Raw genomic sequence first — 18,722 nt, 5'->3', positions numbered from 1 at the left:
TTTACAAGTCCACAAAATAGGTTTGGCTGAAGAAGCATCATCAGACATGCTCTTTCATGTGAAGAGCATATTTGTTTGATCTTTTCAGAAAGAATAAAAGTACACTTAAAGAATTATGCTTAAAAAGAAAATATCTGAGAAAAGAAAATTATTTTCCTGGAGTTATGCTGTTTCTTGAGGCTCTAATATTCAAAACACAGTATATACTTTTAAAGGAAAAAAAAACAACGATAACCCTATATGCAAAACGGAAAAAGAGACACAGAAATACAGAACAGACTTTTGAACTCTGTGGGAGAATGTGAGGGTGGGATATTTCAAAAGAACAGCATGTATACTATCTATGGTGAAACAGATCACCAGCCCAGGTGGGATGCATGAGACAAGTGCTCGGGCCTGGTGCACTGGGAAGACCCAGAGGAATCGGGTGGAGAGGGAGGTGGGAGGGGGGATCGGGATGGGGAATACGTGTAAATCTATGGCTGATTCATATCAATGTATGACAAAAAAATAAATAAATAAATAAATAAAAGAAAGGAAAAAAAAAATTCAAAAGCCTAGCCAAACAAGCAAGCAAACAAACAAACAAACCATTATAAGGAGATAGAGTACTACAGTACCTGATTCTCAGTGGCACTGTTGATTAGATCTGGGACCACCACTAACTGGCGGTGAGGCTTCGGGCAAGTTATTAAACTTCTGAGGGGACATTTTCAACCTCAGTAAAATGAATTTGACTATATGATCTTAGGTTCCCTCTAGCTCTACAATGCCTTGCCATAGTTGGGCACATTCTTCATAAGAAAACAGTCATGTGTCTAGAATCACAGGCATCAATATAGCAGACATTAAAGGTCAACTTCCCTACCTGAGAAGACTAAGGGGCATCACTCCTGGGGACTCAGATGCAGGCACCGTTTCTGTGTCAGTGACTGGAGTCGTGGCAGTTGTGGTGTCCTCCAGTGAGCTGCTCATAAAGGAAGTTGTACTTGAGGCTGATGGGCTGGTGGTAACTGGGGTCTGTGCCTGTTGGGCTTGGTCACTTTCTTCAGCTTGTTGATCAATCTCTATAAACCAAGGTTATAGTTAAGACAGTCGTAAGGATTTTTTTTTTTTTAAGTGATAAGGAAATGGGAAACTTTTAATTTGGAAAGTTTCTGATTTATTTCATAAGTATCAATTTCTGTGAAGGATTTACAGAAAAAAATGTTCTTCTATATATACATCCTTATATTCACTATTGTGGGGATTTCCAGGTAGCTCAGTGGTAAAGAATCTGCCTGTCAATGCAGGAGATGCAAGAGACCCAGGTTCGATCCCTGGGTCAGGAAGAGCCCCTGGAGTAGGAAGTGGCAACACACTCCAGTATTCATGCCTGGAAAATTTCATGGACAGAGGAGCCTGACAGGCAACAGTCCATGGTGCCACAAAGAATCAGATACGACTGAACATACATTCATTATTGTCTCGTTATCATAGCCTCTTTGCTGACATTACTTTGCCGAAAAAGGTCCGTCTAGTCAAAGCTATGGCCAGTAGTCATGGATGGATGTGAGAGGTGGACTATAAAGAAAGCTGAGCACCAAAGAACTGATGCTTTTGAAATGTGGTGTTGGAGAAGACTCTTTAGAGTCCCTTGGACTGCAAGGAGATCAAACCAGTTCATCCTAAAGGAAATCAGTCCTGAATAGTCATTGTAAGCAAGCGCTGATGCTGAAGCTGAAGCTCCAATACTTTGGCCACCTGATGCGAAGAGCTGACTCACTGGAAAAGATCCTGATGCTGGGAAAGATTGAAGGCAGGATGAGAAGGGGACAACAGAGGATGAGATGGTTGGATGGCATCACCGACTCAATGGACATGAGTTTGAGCAAGCTCCAGGAGTTGGTGATGGACAGAGAGGCCTGGAATGCTGCAGTCCATGGGGTCACAAAGAGTCAGACACGACTAAGCAACTGAACTGAACTGACTATAGCCTCTACAGACAATAATGTAACAAGCTCTTGTAATTATTCATTTCTTACTTGAGAGAAGGTACTCTTTCACTTATTCTTGCAAGATTTAACCAGAGGTTCTCTAAGAATCATTAAAACTGTGTTTCCTTAGCACTTTGATTTTGATGTCTATCTTTAGTCTTCAAACAACAAAGATGAAGATATGTAAATACAAGAATAAAAACATCGACAGAAACTCCCAAGTTCTAAAAAAGGACAATGCCTCACAAAATAAACTACTCTTAAGGGTTTTTTTTTGTTTTGTTTTTGTTTTCTTACATTAAAATGTCTAAGGGCTTACAAAGTATTTGCAATTTTTTCTTATCTGGTAAGGGAACTTACAAATAAACATAATCAAGATAGCAGTTGTTACAAATAGCTAGCTAATTCTATTTGGTTTGTGAAGTGACCAGCTACTTTTCATAATCATGATCTTAACAACTCCTGTTTATATGCACCATACACCTCTCTCTGCCTATTTACTATCTAAGCTAAAGAAGGAAGAAGGGGAATAAGGGAAAATGAAAAAGAAGAGGAAGTGGGAGGGAAGGAGGTAAAAAATAAGGAAGCACCATGAAGGTAGGTGACTTTGTTTTGTTCACTGTTGACTCCCCAAAATCTAGAAGGGTACCTAGCACACTGTAGGTACTCAATAAATATTTACTGAATGAATTTCATTTTTATTCTCAGAACTCTTATTACCACCAAAGGTGAGGATAAAAGATAAACAAGGATTTTTACACATAATATATAGCCTATGAAAGTAGAACTTTTAGAAAGTCCTTTAAAATATCTTTTTAAGTTATCAGAATAATAAATATATATATATATACTGAATCAGATCAATAAATACATGAGTACCTTTTGTGGCATGAGCTAAATTTCAGTTTTACAAAATGTAATAATTATTAAGTTCCAATACTTCCATAAGTTAAAAATAAAAAAATTACAGGTATAGGCACACCTCGCAGATACTGGGGGTTTGGTTCCAGATCACTGCAATAAAGCAAATATTGCAATAAAGCGACTTTTTGACTTCCCAGTGCAGAAAAAATTATGTTTACACTATAGTCTATTGAGTGTGCAACAGCATTATGTCTAAAAAACAAAAACCAATGTACATATCTTAACTAAAAGAATACTTCATTGTTAAAAAATGCTAACCATCATCTAAGCCTTCAGCAAGTTACAGTAGCAACATCAAATATCACTGATCACAGATCACCATAAGAAATACAATAATGACGAAAAAGTCTGAAATGCTGTGAAAATTACCAAAATGTGACAGAGACACAAAGCAAGCAAATGCTGTTGGAAAATGGCACTGAAAGACTTGCATAACCCAGAGTTGTCACAAATCTTCAATGTGTAAAAATGCAGCATCTGCAAAGTGCAATAAAAAGAGGTATGCCTGTAGACAGACAGTTATTAATATAAAGAAACAGAAAGGAACTGTCTGCCTTGCAAAGGAAAAAACACTGTGAAAACTTTTTTAGGCAAAAAAATTTATAAATCACTTACAGAATATATCACTTCTGACAATTATGAGTAACGTCAACAGCACAAAGCAAAAATTTTTTAAAAATCAGATAACTTACCTTGCTTAATTTTGCCCCCAAATTGGTCTTCCAAAAGCCCATGGACCACTAATTTATAGATCATGGCTTGAGCTCGTTCCAGATCTGCTAATCCCAGTGCTCTCTTTATGGGTGACCGCATGACTGCGCGCTTCACCATGTGGCGCATCAGAAACTGCAGTGCTGCGCGCATCTCCACGTCTTCATGAACAACTGGAGAGCTCGCACAGTCTGAGTTGTGGCCATTTTCAGCCAGAACTTTTGGTATCAGCAACAGCTCAGCATATTTACTGCAGCCAAGAAGAGCGCTGAGTGACTTCATAGCACCGAGGTAGAGATAGGACAGCTGGACCGCTCTGATTTCTGACTGGGCTATGTCATGGTTTTTGGACACATGCTCGTGATTTTTTCTTTTTCCTTCTGTTATCTGATGTTGGGATTCCGCACCTGGCACTGCTGAATCTAAAGAAAATGAAGCTATTTCGTTTTCTGATTTGGAGCTTGTGGTAGCCTTAACATCATCAGATGTTAAGCCTGTTCGTGTATCTAAAGCAGATTCACTCTCAATTTTCTGTTCAACATCCCCTTTCTCCTCAGATTCATGTCGGTGTTTCTTTTCATGTCGCTTGGTGCTCTGTTTGCCCATGTCTTCATGAATGCCAGTCAGATATGTGAGGTCCAGCAACACAGAAGCTGTCAGGCCTCGAAATCGTGCCACGTCAAAAGGAAGTGGTTCACAGGGTTCCAGATTATACAATGGAGTATCACTAGGCGACCAAAAAGTTGGGAAGCTTTAATAAAGATCAGAATGACACAGGAAGAAGCAAGTGAGGGATAGACAAGAGGAAGGTATAGAAAATAATGTAGACAAAATAAGATGTATCAAAATAGAGAACAAATTACACAAACTAGAGAACTCATTACAAACAGAAAAATGAATCTATTATGAGAAAAATGGGAAGATGTGATGTTAAACGCAAAAGCAATGAGATTTTCCTGCGCCTTCAAATATGAATATTCATTATTATATGACATAAGCCAGGGACTAGCAAAATTTCTATAAAGAGCCAAATAGTAAATATTTTAGGACTTGGAGGCCACATGGTCTCTGTTACAACTTTTCAACCCTGACATCATTGTGCGAAAGCAGTCACTGATGTACCTGAATGAATGCTTGTGGCTAGTTAACTTTAACAGAAGCTGGGCCAGGTGTGGTTTGCCAATCCCTAATGTAAGCTGTTCAGAAAGTTTGTACAATAAATCTAGCTTATTATATGGGTAATGGCCATTTATAACCTATTCCAGATTAAGACTTTGATTCATTCAGAGAAATTACCTTGTAGTCTTCAATAAGTGCTTTCAATTTTAAGCGAAAAGATGACTACATATTTCCTAATATCCAGCAAGAATTTCCAAACGTTTCAACATGCTATAACCATTAATAAAGAACTGGAATAGAAAGCTTTAGCAAGTATACAAAGTCTGGTGGCATACATTTGTTCTATTAACCTAAGTTTTGGTTCCAGCTTAACCTACTCTTATTTTCTCTTTGGGTCATTTTTCTTATTAATATTTGTTTTAATTTAATCATTTTGCTTTATTGTATGCATCTTAGTAAGGCATCATAAATCCTTTCCAAAACAAGGCAAAGAATTAAAGAAAAGGCAGATACTTTCACAAATAAAATTTTCATTGTTTTCTTAGCTTGGAGTCCATTAATTCCTGAAATTGTGTGTAAACTCACATGTGTTTATTTTTCAGCTGAGAGGGTCCATAGCTATCATTATATAACAGTACCACCTCCAAAAAATAGTGAAGAACCATTGTTTTTGATATTGTCCCATGTCATATTAACAATGGAATCACTTTAAGCAGTATAATGAACAGTTACATAATATCATCAATAAATCTGTGTTTTCAAATGATACAGTTACGTAATCATTAGTTAAGTGAGTCCCCTTATTGACTGAAATACTTAACATACTTCCCTTTAAACATATGAAGCTTCTATTTCACACAAATTCTACCTGATTCCAAACGCATCTAAATGCTTTTAATAAGCACACAGTTTGTGCCAAATAAACATAATTTTCATACCTATCAAAAATGTTGCACACTGAAGGTATAGAAATATATGCTTTAAAAAAAAGCAAGAGTATTTTAAAATAACAGATAATATAAAACCTAATTTTAGTCACTCAAATGTTCCCATCCTACATTCAAAGCCTTCCTATATAAAATGGAACTAAGAGATCTGCTGTCTGGCTTTTTTTCTGCCCCAATGTGTAATGGAAATGATTAGCAGGAAGTTAAATGAAAAATAGACAGAAGGATCCTACTTAATCTAAACTACTGAGCTTACCATTTTTTTTCCCACAAAACAAAGTAAAAACTATATATTTTACAAACTACTAGTGTTCCAAGGAACACAAGTTTGGGAAATACCCCTTTAGGAAATCAATAGTACTCATACCCAGACGTACGAAAAATATTATTTTAAAAAGTTAATTGGCAGCTCACCTAAAATACATAATTACTCACTGTCCATAGGCAATAGCACATTTCACCAATAAATACTCATTTGCTAACAGTGTAACTCAACAAATCATACCTGATGGTAATTTCTGCTTCATCCCATTGGACTTTGGCAGACGTGCTGCCCTCTTTGACCACTCCCAGCAGCGTGGCATGGCGCCCAGTTTGCTTGTGAACACACCGACCTCCAACTCTAAGACCAGCATCAACTCCTCCTATCACCGCCAGCACAGGCCACACCTCTATGCAAAGGGTCCTCAGCTGCGGCTCTGACAGGTCAGCAAGGCCATGCCTACTGTGTTTACCTTTCTCTTCCTCTTTGTTCTCCTTTTCTTCTCTCATTTCATTTTCCTCTCGGCTTTGAACTGAACGGCTTTTCTTTAGCTTCTGACCTGATTCTTTAATACATATCTTAATTTTGTGTAGCCTTTCCATCATTTTTTTGTTAATGCAGTAAGTCCAACGGTCTGTTCGATGAAGGATACGAATAAGCTGAATAGTGGCCTCTGCCAGCACTGCAGCTACTGGACTACAAATAGGATCTCCTGGAAGGAGGTCTCGTGGTGTGCCACGCATCTGCATATCACAAATTTTCACCTATAAAAGAAAAGAGGGTGGCAAATGTGTGGTTATTAATCGTTATCCTCAACTATTAATTCTGTAAATCACAAAACTATAAATCTAGCACATGTAATCCCATGTGGAACTAGTATTTGGTCTCCTGATATATGTGTGCTGTACTACTGGCCCTCAATAAGGAGTGAGCAAGTACTACAGCTCTACTAAAGTGAGGAGCAGTACGGTCCTGAGAAATAAGCTACCCTGTCATTTAAACCTTCTGCAGCCCGTGAGCAGGAGTGCTGTTGTGGTCACTCAAAAGACAGGTACAGACCAAGGTGTATGTGATTCTATTTGCTGTGCTGTGCTTATTCGCTCAGGCATGTCCAACTCTTTGTGACCCCATGGACTGTAGCCCACAAGGCTCCTCTGTCCGTGGGGATTCTTCAGGCAAGAATACTGGAGTGGGTTGCCATGCCCTCCTCCAGGTGATCTTCTTAACCCAGGGATCGAACCCAGGTCTCCCGCATTGCAGGCGGATTCTTTACTGTCTGAGCTATCAGGGAAGCCTTAGTCCCTACTCCAAAAGTCATGACTTCACTCTAATCCTTAAGACTCCAGAATAATAATGAGTCCTGGGACCATCTCATATTGTTTCAGAGGCACAAAGATCAACTCACAAGGCTATAAAATTGGTCACACATTTCTAATAAGACATAGAGGTTAAAAGAAGAGAAAGACTTGGGTTCAAATCTTAACTTTGTGTAATCTGCAGAAATTATTTAATCTCTCTAAACCTCAGCTTTTTCATCTGGAAAAAAAAAAAAAAACCCTGACACTAATACCTATATCTATCTCAAAGATTAAATTAGACTATGCACATCAAGTGCTTATCAGCACTTTGCTGCGTGCCGGACACACAGTAAATATTAAAAAAAAAGTAACTATTATTAGTATTGTTTCTATCAGATTCTGAAGTCACACAACGCTTCTGGGTAGAATAAACTGATTGATATAAAACATACCTAAGGTTAAATTAATTCCTTCAAGCTTCATGGATGTTAGGGAGCAATAAGCCATCATTCTAACCAAAACATACTAAGAACCTACTCTGGGCTGCAAGAATATCACCAGGGAAATGGATAAAAAGCAGGTACTGGGGTGCCTGTTTATTTCATTTCTAATTCAGTTATGTTGGCCACCTGGTTCAAGAAGCAGTTCCACTATCTCATGAGTAGCTAGCTTGAAATTATACCTCCTTGAAAATTTTTAAAAATATATTTAAAAGGCCAGAATAAATGATAACTTTCATGGTTAGAATTTACCAAATCTACCATTTTCATCACAGATGTATGATATGTGAGATAGCTTGACAACTTCCTACTAAAAAATAACTAAAATTCTGGAGACCAGACCTAGGCTATACTACATCCTCAAGTAAAAGGATAGGGTAGAAAACAAACCAATCCTCACAGCGAGACCATGAAGAAGTTTCTCTCTGCGTGGGTTTTAGATTAGGAGGAAAAAAAGTTTTAGTGAGAGGGTATCACTTTAATACTGTTCTAAGGACTTAGGGTTCAAATTTCCGCCATCTACAGGGTATGAAAACCCTCAGTGGAATGAATGAAAAGCAGCTTCCCCATCATAACTGAAACTTCCATTATTCACAGAATAGTATCTGTCTATACTGAGGTTATTTTTAGATTCCTCTCTCATAGGTACAACTGCCAATGAGCCAGATTATCCCTAAACTATTTCCTGTAATTCCTGTAATTCCATATATGTTTGAAAGTTGACTCACTATATTCAAATTATCAGAATATCAAAAGAATCCCTTAAAAAAGAGTAAAGGTAATTTTAAAAAATAATCTAACCTTCTTCTGGAAGCGTAAATTTACCTGAGAAGGTACTTCTAATGGTAGAAATAGCTTCTTGAACCTATAAACTCTGTATGATGTTAACAAATATTAATAAAAAATAACAAATATTCTTCATGCTTAATATGAAGGTCTGAGGTTTCATTACCTTTTCCCCTGGGTTGCTACTATAGAACATTACACATGGGTACAACTCTGCTGCATCCACGTCTTCAAAAGCTAATTTGGGTTCCTATAGTGTGACACGGGTGATAGGAAAAAAAGGAAACAAAAATATGTTTTAAAATTGATAATATCCAATACATATTAAGATTCAAAGATCTTACGAGACATAGTAAGTTACTAGATTCAAATCTCAATTATCCTTGCTAACCAAGGAAATTCCACATATAATAAATGATCTTAATTTGATCCTGTTACAACTGTCTTATTGAGATTTTACTATTGTCTTTTTCCTTTTTTTTGGTGCTGATAAATATTATAAGAACCAAAAGGATTAGAGAAAAAGCAGAGAAGAGCAAATAATCTGTAAACTGAATAGCTAGCACTGAGTCAAGTAAAAAGAAAAACTCTACAACATAAATCACAGCAAGATCTTTTTTGGTCCAATTCCTAGATTAATGAAAATAAAATAAACAAATGGGACCTAATTAAACTTAAAAGTTTTTCCACAGTAAAGGAAACCACAAACAAGACAAAAAGACAGCCCTGAGAAGGGGAGAAAATATTTGCAAATGAAGCAACTGACAAAGGATTAGTCTCCGAAATATATAAACAGTGCATGCAGCTCAATATCAAAAATAAATAAATGGGCAGAAGCAATCTGGCATTCTGTGATGACCTGGAGGGATAGGGTGGGGAGAGAGAAGGGAGGGGATGTATGTATAATTATGACTCATTCACATTGTATGTCAGAAACCAACACAACATTGTAAAAATTAAAAAAAAAAAAAAAAAAAAGAGTTCGGGGGGGGGGGGGGGGGCGGAAATGGGCAGAAGACCTAAATAGACATTTCTCCAAGGAAGACATACAGATAACCAACAAACACATGAAAAGATGCCCAACATCACTAACTATTAAAGAAACACAAATCAAAACTACTATGAGGTATCACCTCACACTGGTCAGAATAGCCATCATCAAAAATCTACAAACAACAAATCCTGGAACCTGAGGGACAGGACGGGGTGGGAGACGGAAGGGAGGTTCAAGAAGAAGAGGACATACATATACTTATGGCTGATTCATGTTGATATCTGACAAAAACCAACACAACATTGTAAAGCAATTATCCTCCAATTAAAAATAAGAAAAAAGAATACATGAGAAAGCTGAGACCCTGGGGGAAAAAAAAATGCTAGAGAGGGTATAGAGAAAAGGGAACCTCTTACACTGCTAGTGTGAATATAAACTGATACAGCCACTGTAGAGAACAGTGTGGAGGTTCCTTGAAAAACTAAACCTGGAACTACTATATGACCCAGCAATCCCACTATCAGGCATATACCCAGTGTTATGGGGGTTCCTCTATGGGTTACTTTCCTTCAAATTTATGGCTTTGTTATTCTTTCTGCTTATGATCTTAAAAGTAAACATTTTAAACAAACAAAAAGACACATGAACCCCAATGTTCACTGCAGCACTATGTCCAATAGCCAGGACACGGCAGTAACTTAAATGTCCATCAACAGAAGAATGGATAAAGAAGATGTGGTACATACATATGAAATATTACTTGGCCATTAAAAAAAAAGCATGAAATAAGGTAATTTGCAGAGATATCGATGGACCTAGAGACTGTCATAAAGAATGAAGTCAGAAAGAGAAAAGTAGATATCATACATTAATGCATATATATGTAATCTAGAAAGTGGTATAGATGCAAAGCAGAAATGGGAACACAGATGTAGAGAATAAACGTATGGATACCAAGGAGGAAAGGGTAGAGGTGGGAAGAATTATGAGTTTGGCATTGACATATTTACACCTCTGATAACATGTATAAAACAGATAACTAATTAAAAAAAGAAAACAAAACAAGCAACGCCTCTGAATAAGTTTCAGTACCTCTCCATTCTTCCCAAAGGAAATGGTCCTGGCTTCCATGTCTAACACACAGGTAATGAAATCTCCTTGAGTAAAGCTGGATAACGTCAGAGTCTGTTCTCCATTGTGATAGAGGTTACCACTGTAGGCCCGATAGAGCCACATATCCGAGGTAGTACGGTGGTTAAAGTCGTGCACTGGCCAACGAGAAACTCCAACACACGTGCCTTCATTACCTCTGTTTTCCTTCACAATGTAAAACTAAAATCAAGTAGTAATGTTCACTAATATTCAAAAAAACTTTTTTATATACCATTAACCATATAAAGCAATACTGAGGAATATGTTTATAAAGAACTAAGCATTTATGAGAATGTAAGTTTATTTTTAGCTTAAGTGAAAATAACACACAAATGAAACAATTTCATCATTTTTTAAAAATTTTAAGGCAAAGTTAACATTTACCACGTAGTACATGTAGAATAACCTTTGAATATAACCTCTGAGTATTTATCTGAAATAAACAATTTTAACTTACATCTTAATTATGAAGTTGAGAAAGTACATCAAGTCCAGAAAAATTTTAATGGACAGCTTCAATTCTTTATATACAGAATTTCTAATTACTCTCTTACGTATACTTCTGTTCAGAAAAGAGTTAATACAGCAGGCTTGAGACTGCTCTCTTTAAAAAGGCATGCTTATAACAGTGGCCCCTTAGCAAGTACCTGGTAACTCAACTGGTAAACAGTTTCCTACACTGTTACAGAACTTTCCCTAAAGGATTTAAGCAGCTTACCAGGACAAGAATGTTTGAACAAACAATGTGGTCTACAATGAACATGAACTTTCCTTTTAGGAGTCTGGACTTTTAGCACATGCCAGGCAGAGGGTACCTTCATTACCAATCTCCAGTAAAAATCTTGGGAACCAAGTCTCTAATGGGCTTCCCTAAAATATCACACACATGTTGCTGTATTTTGTTGGTGGGACAAGTGTGTGGTCCATGTGACCCTTCATGGCATGGAGAAAACATAAGGAAGCCTAAACATGTATTCCTCTAGATGCTTCCTGTGTCTTTTCCGCTTATTATCTGGCTATATATCCTCACCACCTGTTACAGAAAACCCCAGTCATCACAAATACAATGATACACTGAGTCCTATGAGTCCTTCTACCAAATCTTTGAACATAGGGGTAATCTTCAGGATCTCCAACACAGTAGTGACAACATGAGCTTCACTAGAACAACTCTAAATCATTAAAATATAAGTACATATTTGGGAACAAGAGAGAACTAGGGAAAGACAAAACTCTAATGCCTATGGGGTTACACTTTATGAAACAGCAGGTGAGTGGCTATCTATTGTGAGAGACAAAAGTTACCCATGGAATTAAAAAGTAATAGAGTCAACCACAGGAGGGTTGGCTCACTGGATCCCCTGGCTGCTTTTGGCCCTGTTAGTTAAGTGAGGGGAAAAGAGCAGAAAAGTGTTTTCCTCTCTAGGTAGGAAGTGAAAGGGCCTAAACATTCCCACACATGGGCTTTGGATGGGCCAAAGAATAAAAAAAGCTTGCAGTTGCTCTCTCCTCCAGGGGGCAAGAGAAAAAGTTCAAAAATCCCTGAGGTGAATTTTCGGTAGACCAAAAATATTAGACGTTTATGTTGTTCTTTCCTCCAAACAAGAAGAGATAAGGTATTTAAGTCAGTTCCCAGGGTGGAGCAAAGATTTAAAAAGAAGAAAGGAAGGAATGGGAGGGAAGGGAAAAAGACCTTAGTCACTTAGACTTGAAATGCAGCAGTCTGATCCTACAGCATTTAGGCTTTACTGCTACCCTCAAAAGTTGCTAATTTTATTATAGATTCACAGCTCAATTCACAGCTTCCAGTCACTTCGAGCAGCCTCTAAGTTAAAACGTGATACTCTCTGCTATGGGTTGTTTCAATTCAACATGAGCTGTGTTCAACTAAAAGTAGGTACCAGCCCAACGAACAAAAATCAAATGCTGGGACTGTTGGAAGATTTAGTTGGTGTAGCCATAAACTGAAAACATCATGGATTCTAGCTGGACTGTCCAGGATTCTTATATATGCCCCTGGGAAAGGGCTTGTTCTTTTGACATCTAACTTGAGCTGCTGATTGACTTTCTATTTCTGACATAGAAACTGAGTATATTCTTAACTTCTGTTCTTCCTGAAACCTGAAAGCTGGAGGAAGGCATACTATAGGGCACATGATCCCTCTCGTCCACTCTTATAACAGATGGACCCTTGACCTCTTCTTGTGGATGTCCTATTGCTACTGGCCTTTTCTTCAGCTTTTTGAACTAGTCACAGTTTCAACAACAGACTGATAACTTGATTCTATGTCTGCTAATAGGCCCTAGTAAGACAGATTATTAAATGAAGCTCTCCCCAGAAAAAAGATGGATCTTTCCTAGGCTGCTCACTGGATAAATGGTTAGGATAGAAGAGGTAGATGGTGTGAAAAACAATTTTTTAATTGGGATTTTGTCCTGACAATTCCTAACCTTTCTGGTTAGTAATAAAAATGTTTTCATTTAAAAAAAATTTTGTGTGTGTGAAAATTCTTTTGTCCCTATTGTTTCTAAGCCTTCTCGACAAAAGGGCTAGATGATGATAAAAAATGATTTTTTAAAATGTGATGCTATAATTACTAAATGAGAGATACTGATTTTAGAATAATGTAGGTGGGGAGGGAACCCAGGCCCCAGGATGTGTGGAAGAATAGAGATGGCATAAATGATCACCATTTTTCACAACTGTTCCTCCTCCTGGGGGAGGGGGGGATGGGGGAAAGCCATGCTGTTGAGAAGGTGGTTTTGCGCACTTTCTATTCAAACTGGCTTCTGAGCCTCCCATTATACATAACAGGCTATACGAAGCAGGGGGTGACTCCAGGACCTGGAATTTCCACAGAACACCCCCAGATGTCATCCACACTCTTGAGGCAGATAAAACGATGTCACAGACAAACAGAACTATTTAACCAACTGGCTTCAGAGATAGTCCCTCTGAAACCAAGAACTCAGCTAAATTATTTAGACTGCAATGAGAAAATAAGGTGGGAGGCCCCCGGATAGGAGAGCACGTCGGGGTCCTGTTAACTTGTTCTGCCTGACTACTGTACATTTTATAAACTCTTCATCTCCAAGGATACCACATACAACCTCTGTAATTACATTTTTCTGTGTACGTGCCCTATCCTGAGTCCTGGACTGGCCAGAGTTGTGCTGTGCTAAATTTATGGAAAAAGCCATATGACTTTTTAAGATAGATATTTTTTTGTTTGTTTTTTGTTTTTTCTCGAGATGGATATTTTTAAATAAGATTTATTTTAACTGGCTAAGTCTAAGACCCCTGAAGTCAATACTATAAGCTGGTCTCACCCTGCTGTCTGAGGTCCTACCAGATAATAATATTAATTTTATAGTAAAAACACTGTGGCCAAGAGCCAAGGAGGTAGACTGTGCAATCAAAAGAAGTAACACAACAGGACTGCTATCCTTAGAAACGTCTGCTTGCAATGTTGGTCCTTGGCTGGTACCTGGGGACTAGACTGATAAAAACTTTACCACATTGATACAAAGTTTCCCTAACTGATAAAGGTGGCTCCTTGTGCTTAGACTGTATGATAATATGGTTTACGCTAAAAAGCTACTTTCCCTCTGGGAATCTAACATTTTAGTATATGCCAGGCAGAGAGTATGTGACTAGCATCCAGTAAAAATCTCGGCCATGCAGTCTCTAATGTGCTCTCCCAGGAAGAAACATCACACATGTGTTATCAAATTTTCATTGCTGGGGGTGTACTGTATGACCTCTCATGGAAGAGATGATCATGATTTTTCAACTATACATTAAAAACATTTTTGAAAGAGTTACAAAAATAATACAGGGTTCTTGTATATCCTTCATTGAGCTTCCATTTATGTTAAAAATTGCAGAGTACTAGAACTTTTACATAAGATGATTTTTTAATAGTCTTTCCAATTTTTAAAAAATAATAATCTAGGAGAAAAGACTAAAAGACAAAATGTCTTTAGTAACTACTTAGAATTCTACGTACCTTCCACTGATAGCACCCAGAAGTTACTCCAGTTGACGCCAATCCATATCCTTTTCCTCCACTGCCATGAGTTAAAATCTGTCCATTTTCCACTATGCAACACTGAGCCTTCTCTGGGTCAAAGGATACTTCTTGTATAGGAAGATTCTCATCTTCTTCCTCCAACTCTCCCTGCTTCTACCAGAAAAGAAACTGGGTCAGTATTTTGAAGTAACTCAGATCTCAGTTAATAGATATTCTAAGACTCCTTGGTTTGATTCCACAAATATTTATTATCTACTATATACCAGTTACTGTGCAGGCGAAGGGAACACAAGCATAAATGCAGCATGGTCCCTGCCCACAAAGAGTTTATAGCTCAGTAAGGCCAAAGAGAGACAAATAGCACAGTACTGCAGTGAGAGAATAAAAGAAGTTACATGACAGGTATAGCAGAAACATAAAAGTGTAAGTTTCTAACCACGCTTGGGAAGGATAAGGTAAGCATTCAAAAGAAGATGACTTCTGACCTCAATCCTAAATGATAAGAAGGCATTAAGCAGCTGATCAAAGAAAAAGAAATTTAAGGCAGTATGTACGGCATGTGTCAAGGCACAGAAGTGAAACAGAATACACTGATCAGCATTCACTGATTTAACATAATTGCAAGCAGTATTGAAGATCTGGAGGATGAGACTGCAAGAGAATAAGGAACTAGGAACAAAATCATGGAAGGCATTCTAAGTTTGATCTTTAGATAACAGAATTTCTACACAGAATGATTTATATAGAGGAACTCTGATCAGATCTATGTTTCATAAACATTGTTGTACCAGGAGTATGCAGAATGAAAACAGAGAGAACAATCAGGAGTTTATTGCAAGAGTTAGGGTAAGAAACACTAACAACATAAAAATCCTTCATTTACTCAATGAGTATTTATTAAGCATCTACTATGTACTAGACACTATACCAGGTCCTATATATTCAGCAATATATTGGACAGATAAGGTCTCTGCTCGCATAGAGCTTGTATTTTAGAAGGTGGGGACAGAAAAGAAACAAGAAAATATTAGGTGATAAATGCTATGCTGAAATTAAAACAGATGATGTCTGTGGCATCAAAGAGTATGTGGCAACTGACTCTAGACTGTGGATTAGGAAAGGAATCTGAAGAAGTGATAATTAAGTCAAGACATGAATAATGAGTTGTCTTCTGAGAAACATATCTGAGGGAAGTATTCTAGGTAGAAAGACAGCCAGATCAAAGCCCAAAGGAAGGAACAAGCTCAGTGTGATCAAGAAACAAGAAGAAGGCAAGTTGTTCACAGTGTAGTAAGCAAAGAGGAGATAAAGGATGGAAAACCATTCACTGGAAGGTTTTAAGCAGAGGATCAACATGTTCCAAGTTACCAAGTTAAAAGCTCACACTAGACCCTGTGTAGAGAATAAATTACAGGGAATTAACATGGAATATTGCATAATCCAGGCCAGGCGTAAGAGTGGCCTGGAGTAGGGTGATGGCAGAGGAATGAGGAGGTGGAAAAATTCAAGTTAAGTATTAAAAGAGAAGTTAGCAGGACTTGGAGATTATATAGATAGAGAAAATGGGGTGTGTGTGATAGACAGGAATCAAGGATGACTGCTTGGTTTTTTGGTTGAGTCACTTACTGGGAAATATGGGAAAGCCTGGGGAAGGAACAGACTATTAACAGAACTAAGGATGCTGCTAAGTATGAGATGCCTATTAAACTATCTTTCAAGTGGCAAGGCAAGTAGAAGATGGGTATATAAGTCCGGGATTTAGAAAAAAAAAAATGTCAAAAATGGGATTAAAGATTTGGTGACCAATGGCAAATGGGTCTGAATAAGGTTTGATGCTAGAGGAAATGAAATGGAAGTAACAGCTGAAGAAAATAAGGGGTCTTAGGACCAAACCTTGGGATATTCCAGCAGTTAGATTAAATAGAAGTGAAAGTCAAAGTGGTAGTCACTCAGTCATGACCAACACTTTGCGAATCCATGCACTGTAGCCCAGGCTCCTCTGTCCATAGAATTCTCCAGGAAAGAATACTGGAGTGGGTTGCCATTCCATTCTCCAGGAGATCTTCCCCACCCAGGGATTGAACCCGTGTCTTCTATATTGCAGGCAGATTCTTTACCTGAATCTGCCTCAGACCAGGCTTTCCCTGGTCTGAGCCACCAGGGAAGCCCTAAAATAGAAGAGGAAGTACAAATAAAAAAGGATAAGAAGAAAAGGCCATTGTACTGGGATAGAAGGAAAACCAGAAAAAGCATGGAATCATGAAAACTAACAGAAAGACTAAGATAGCTAGATGGATGGATTCAAGCAAGAACGATTTAAGAGGTGAAATCAGTGAGGTCTAGGGACCACACGGATTGGGGATATTAGCAAAGTCTAGAATTCCCAGGAATTCAGGTTTGAAAAGCTAGCTGAATGTTAGTGCCACCAATAAAAATGGGGTAGGAGGAAAAGAAGAAAGGTTTGAAGCAAAGACACCTGGTCTATCTATCAGTCAAGCTTGGAAGGCAATGAATGTAGTAAAAATGGTCATGATTATGACTGAGACTTCTAGAAAAGCTAAACACAGAAGAACTCTTAGGAACACCAGAATTTGGGATGGAGGCAAGGAGAAAGTCACACCAAAGAAGAGATGCTTCCAGAAGGAATCAAGGATTGGCAGAGGGAATCTGGAGAAAGTGATGGTTTGAAAACAATGGAAGGCTAGAGTTTCCAGAGGTCGAGTAGGTTGTGAGCAAAAAGCCATACAATGTATTACCAATAACACCTCTGTCATTATTTCAGAGCTTGGTGGAAGAGAAACGATTGGGCTGAAGAGATGAGAAGTAAGGAAGTGATTTAAACATATGCAAGATTACTCTTCCCAGGGGCTTAGCAATGACGCACAAAAGAATATATAGAAAGGCTTCATTGATAAAAAATGCTATTTAGGAGAGTGGGAATAAGAGATGTTTACAAACTGAGGAGAAGGAAATTCCTCCAGTGGAGAGGGAGAGAGAGTGGAGAGAGGAGACTGTAAGTGATAGAACAATGTCCCTCAAAGGAGAAAGGATCCAGAGACAGGTGGCAAGATATTCACCTGTGCTGTCTAAAAACACCTTTTTGGAAGAATCAGGTACCTGTAATTTTATTTCTTGTTCTTTTTCCTTTATCTGAATAGCATGTTTGGCCTGAGCAATGGGTGTCTCCCACATACAATCAGACAGGAGGGAAAAAAGGCGTTCCACAACCTGTGTATTGAAGGAAAAAGAATGATAAAATCTGTAAAGGATTATTTAAACTATTTTTAGAAAAGATAAATCATAAGATTAAGTCACCCGTGAGATTTAGTTATACCAATGTCTGACAGCTACTTTGGGTGGATGCAAGCTAAAATGTCATTTTTTAGAAAGATCATTAACCCACTACAGAGTGGGTGCAACTGCCCTCATGTTGCCTTGCTATATGGACCTCTGATGAGGCCATACAGCCCCACATCCTTCTCTCTCTAGATGCCCAAACGTAGTAAAAAAATTCTATAAATTTTCCTTTCATTCTGACCTTGAAAATATTCACTATGCCACCACTCCTCACATCTCATAACTAATTTCTCTTTCTCTTTGCTTGGAGATGAAAAAATTTAAAAAACAATCTCAGAAGTAGAAGTTGTAGATGCTACTGAATAAATGACATATTTGCAACTGAAGAGACTGTAAGTTTCAAGTTTGGGTGAATCATGTTGCAGATGTAAAGAATATCTTCTAATAATTTTAAAAATAGAAACCTGGGCCATCTGATCATCTTCTACACCAGATTCACAAGCTGGCAGCACAGCCTCAAGGACGTGAAGTGCAAGGAGCCTCGTTCTTAAGTTACCAACTAGAGGAATTCCTGGAGGGGGGAAAGAACATTGTCTTATTATAAATGTGACTTAAATTCAAAGTTTAAATAAACTTCTTGAAAAAAAATCCTTGAGGCTGTTAAGTATTTAGGATGGAATGGACTTCACTTCAGCACATTATCACAAGAATTCTGGATTCAT

General features: G+C 37.9%; 1 protein-coding gene across 13 annotated transcripts in view; it reads right to left on the bottom strand.

Annotated features, from left to right (window-relative positions):
• Window positions 1-18,722, bottom strand: part of HERC1 (HECT and RLD domain containing E3 ubiquitin protein ligase family member 1) — a 203,239-nt gene that overhangs the window by 59,014 nt on the left and 125,503 nt on the right. For 10 of the 13 annotated variants that reach the window (XM_043471713.1, XM_043471719.1, XM_043471724.1 and 7 more), the window contains 8 exons: window positions 18,465-18,571; window positions 17,821-17,931; window positions 14,680-14,856; window positions 10,610-10,849; window positions 8,690-8,773; window positions 6,183-6,703; window positions 3,593-4,362; window positions 869-1,067 (listed from right to left, as the gene is read on the bottom strand). In XM_043471713.1, coding sequence (XP_043327648.1) covers window positions 869-1,067; window positions 3,593-4,362; window positions 6,183-6,703; window positions 8,690-8,773; window positions 10,610-10,849; window positions 14,680-14,856; window positions 17,821-17,931; window positions 18,465-18,571 — 2,209 coding nt within the window. The remainder of the gene's footprint in view (window positions 1-868; window positions 1,068-3,592; window positions 4,363-6,182; window positions 6,704-8,689; window positions 8,774-10,609; window positions 10,850-14,679; window positions 14,857-17,820; window positions 17,932-18,464; window positions 18,572-18,722) is intronic. The other 3 variants (XM_043471722.1, XM_043471726.1, XM_043471720.1) reach the window with 2 other exon arrangements.

This window comes from Cervus canadensis, chromosome 6 (assembly GCF_019320065.1).
Source record: "Cervus canadensis isolate Bull #8, Minnesota chromosome 6, ASM1932006v1, whole genome shotgun sequence".
NCBI classification, from domain to species: Eukaryota; Metazoa; Chordata; class Mammalia; order Artiodactyla; family Cervidae; genus Cervus; species Cervus canadensis.
This window is presented reverse-complemented; position numbering and strand designations above follow the sequence as displayed.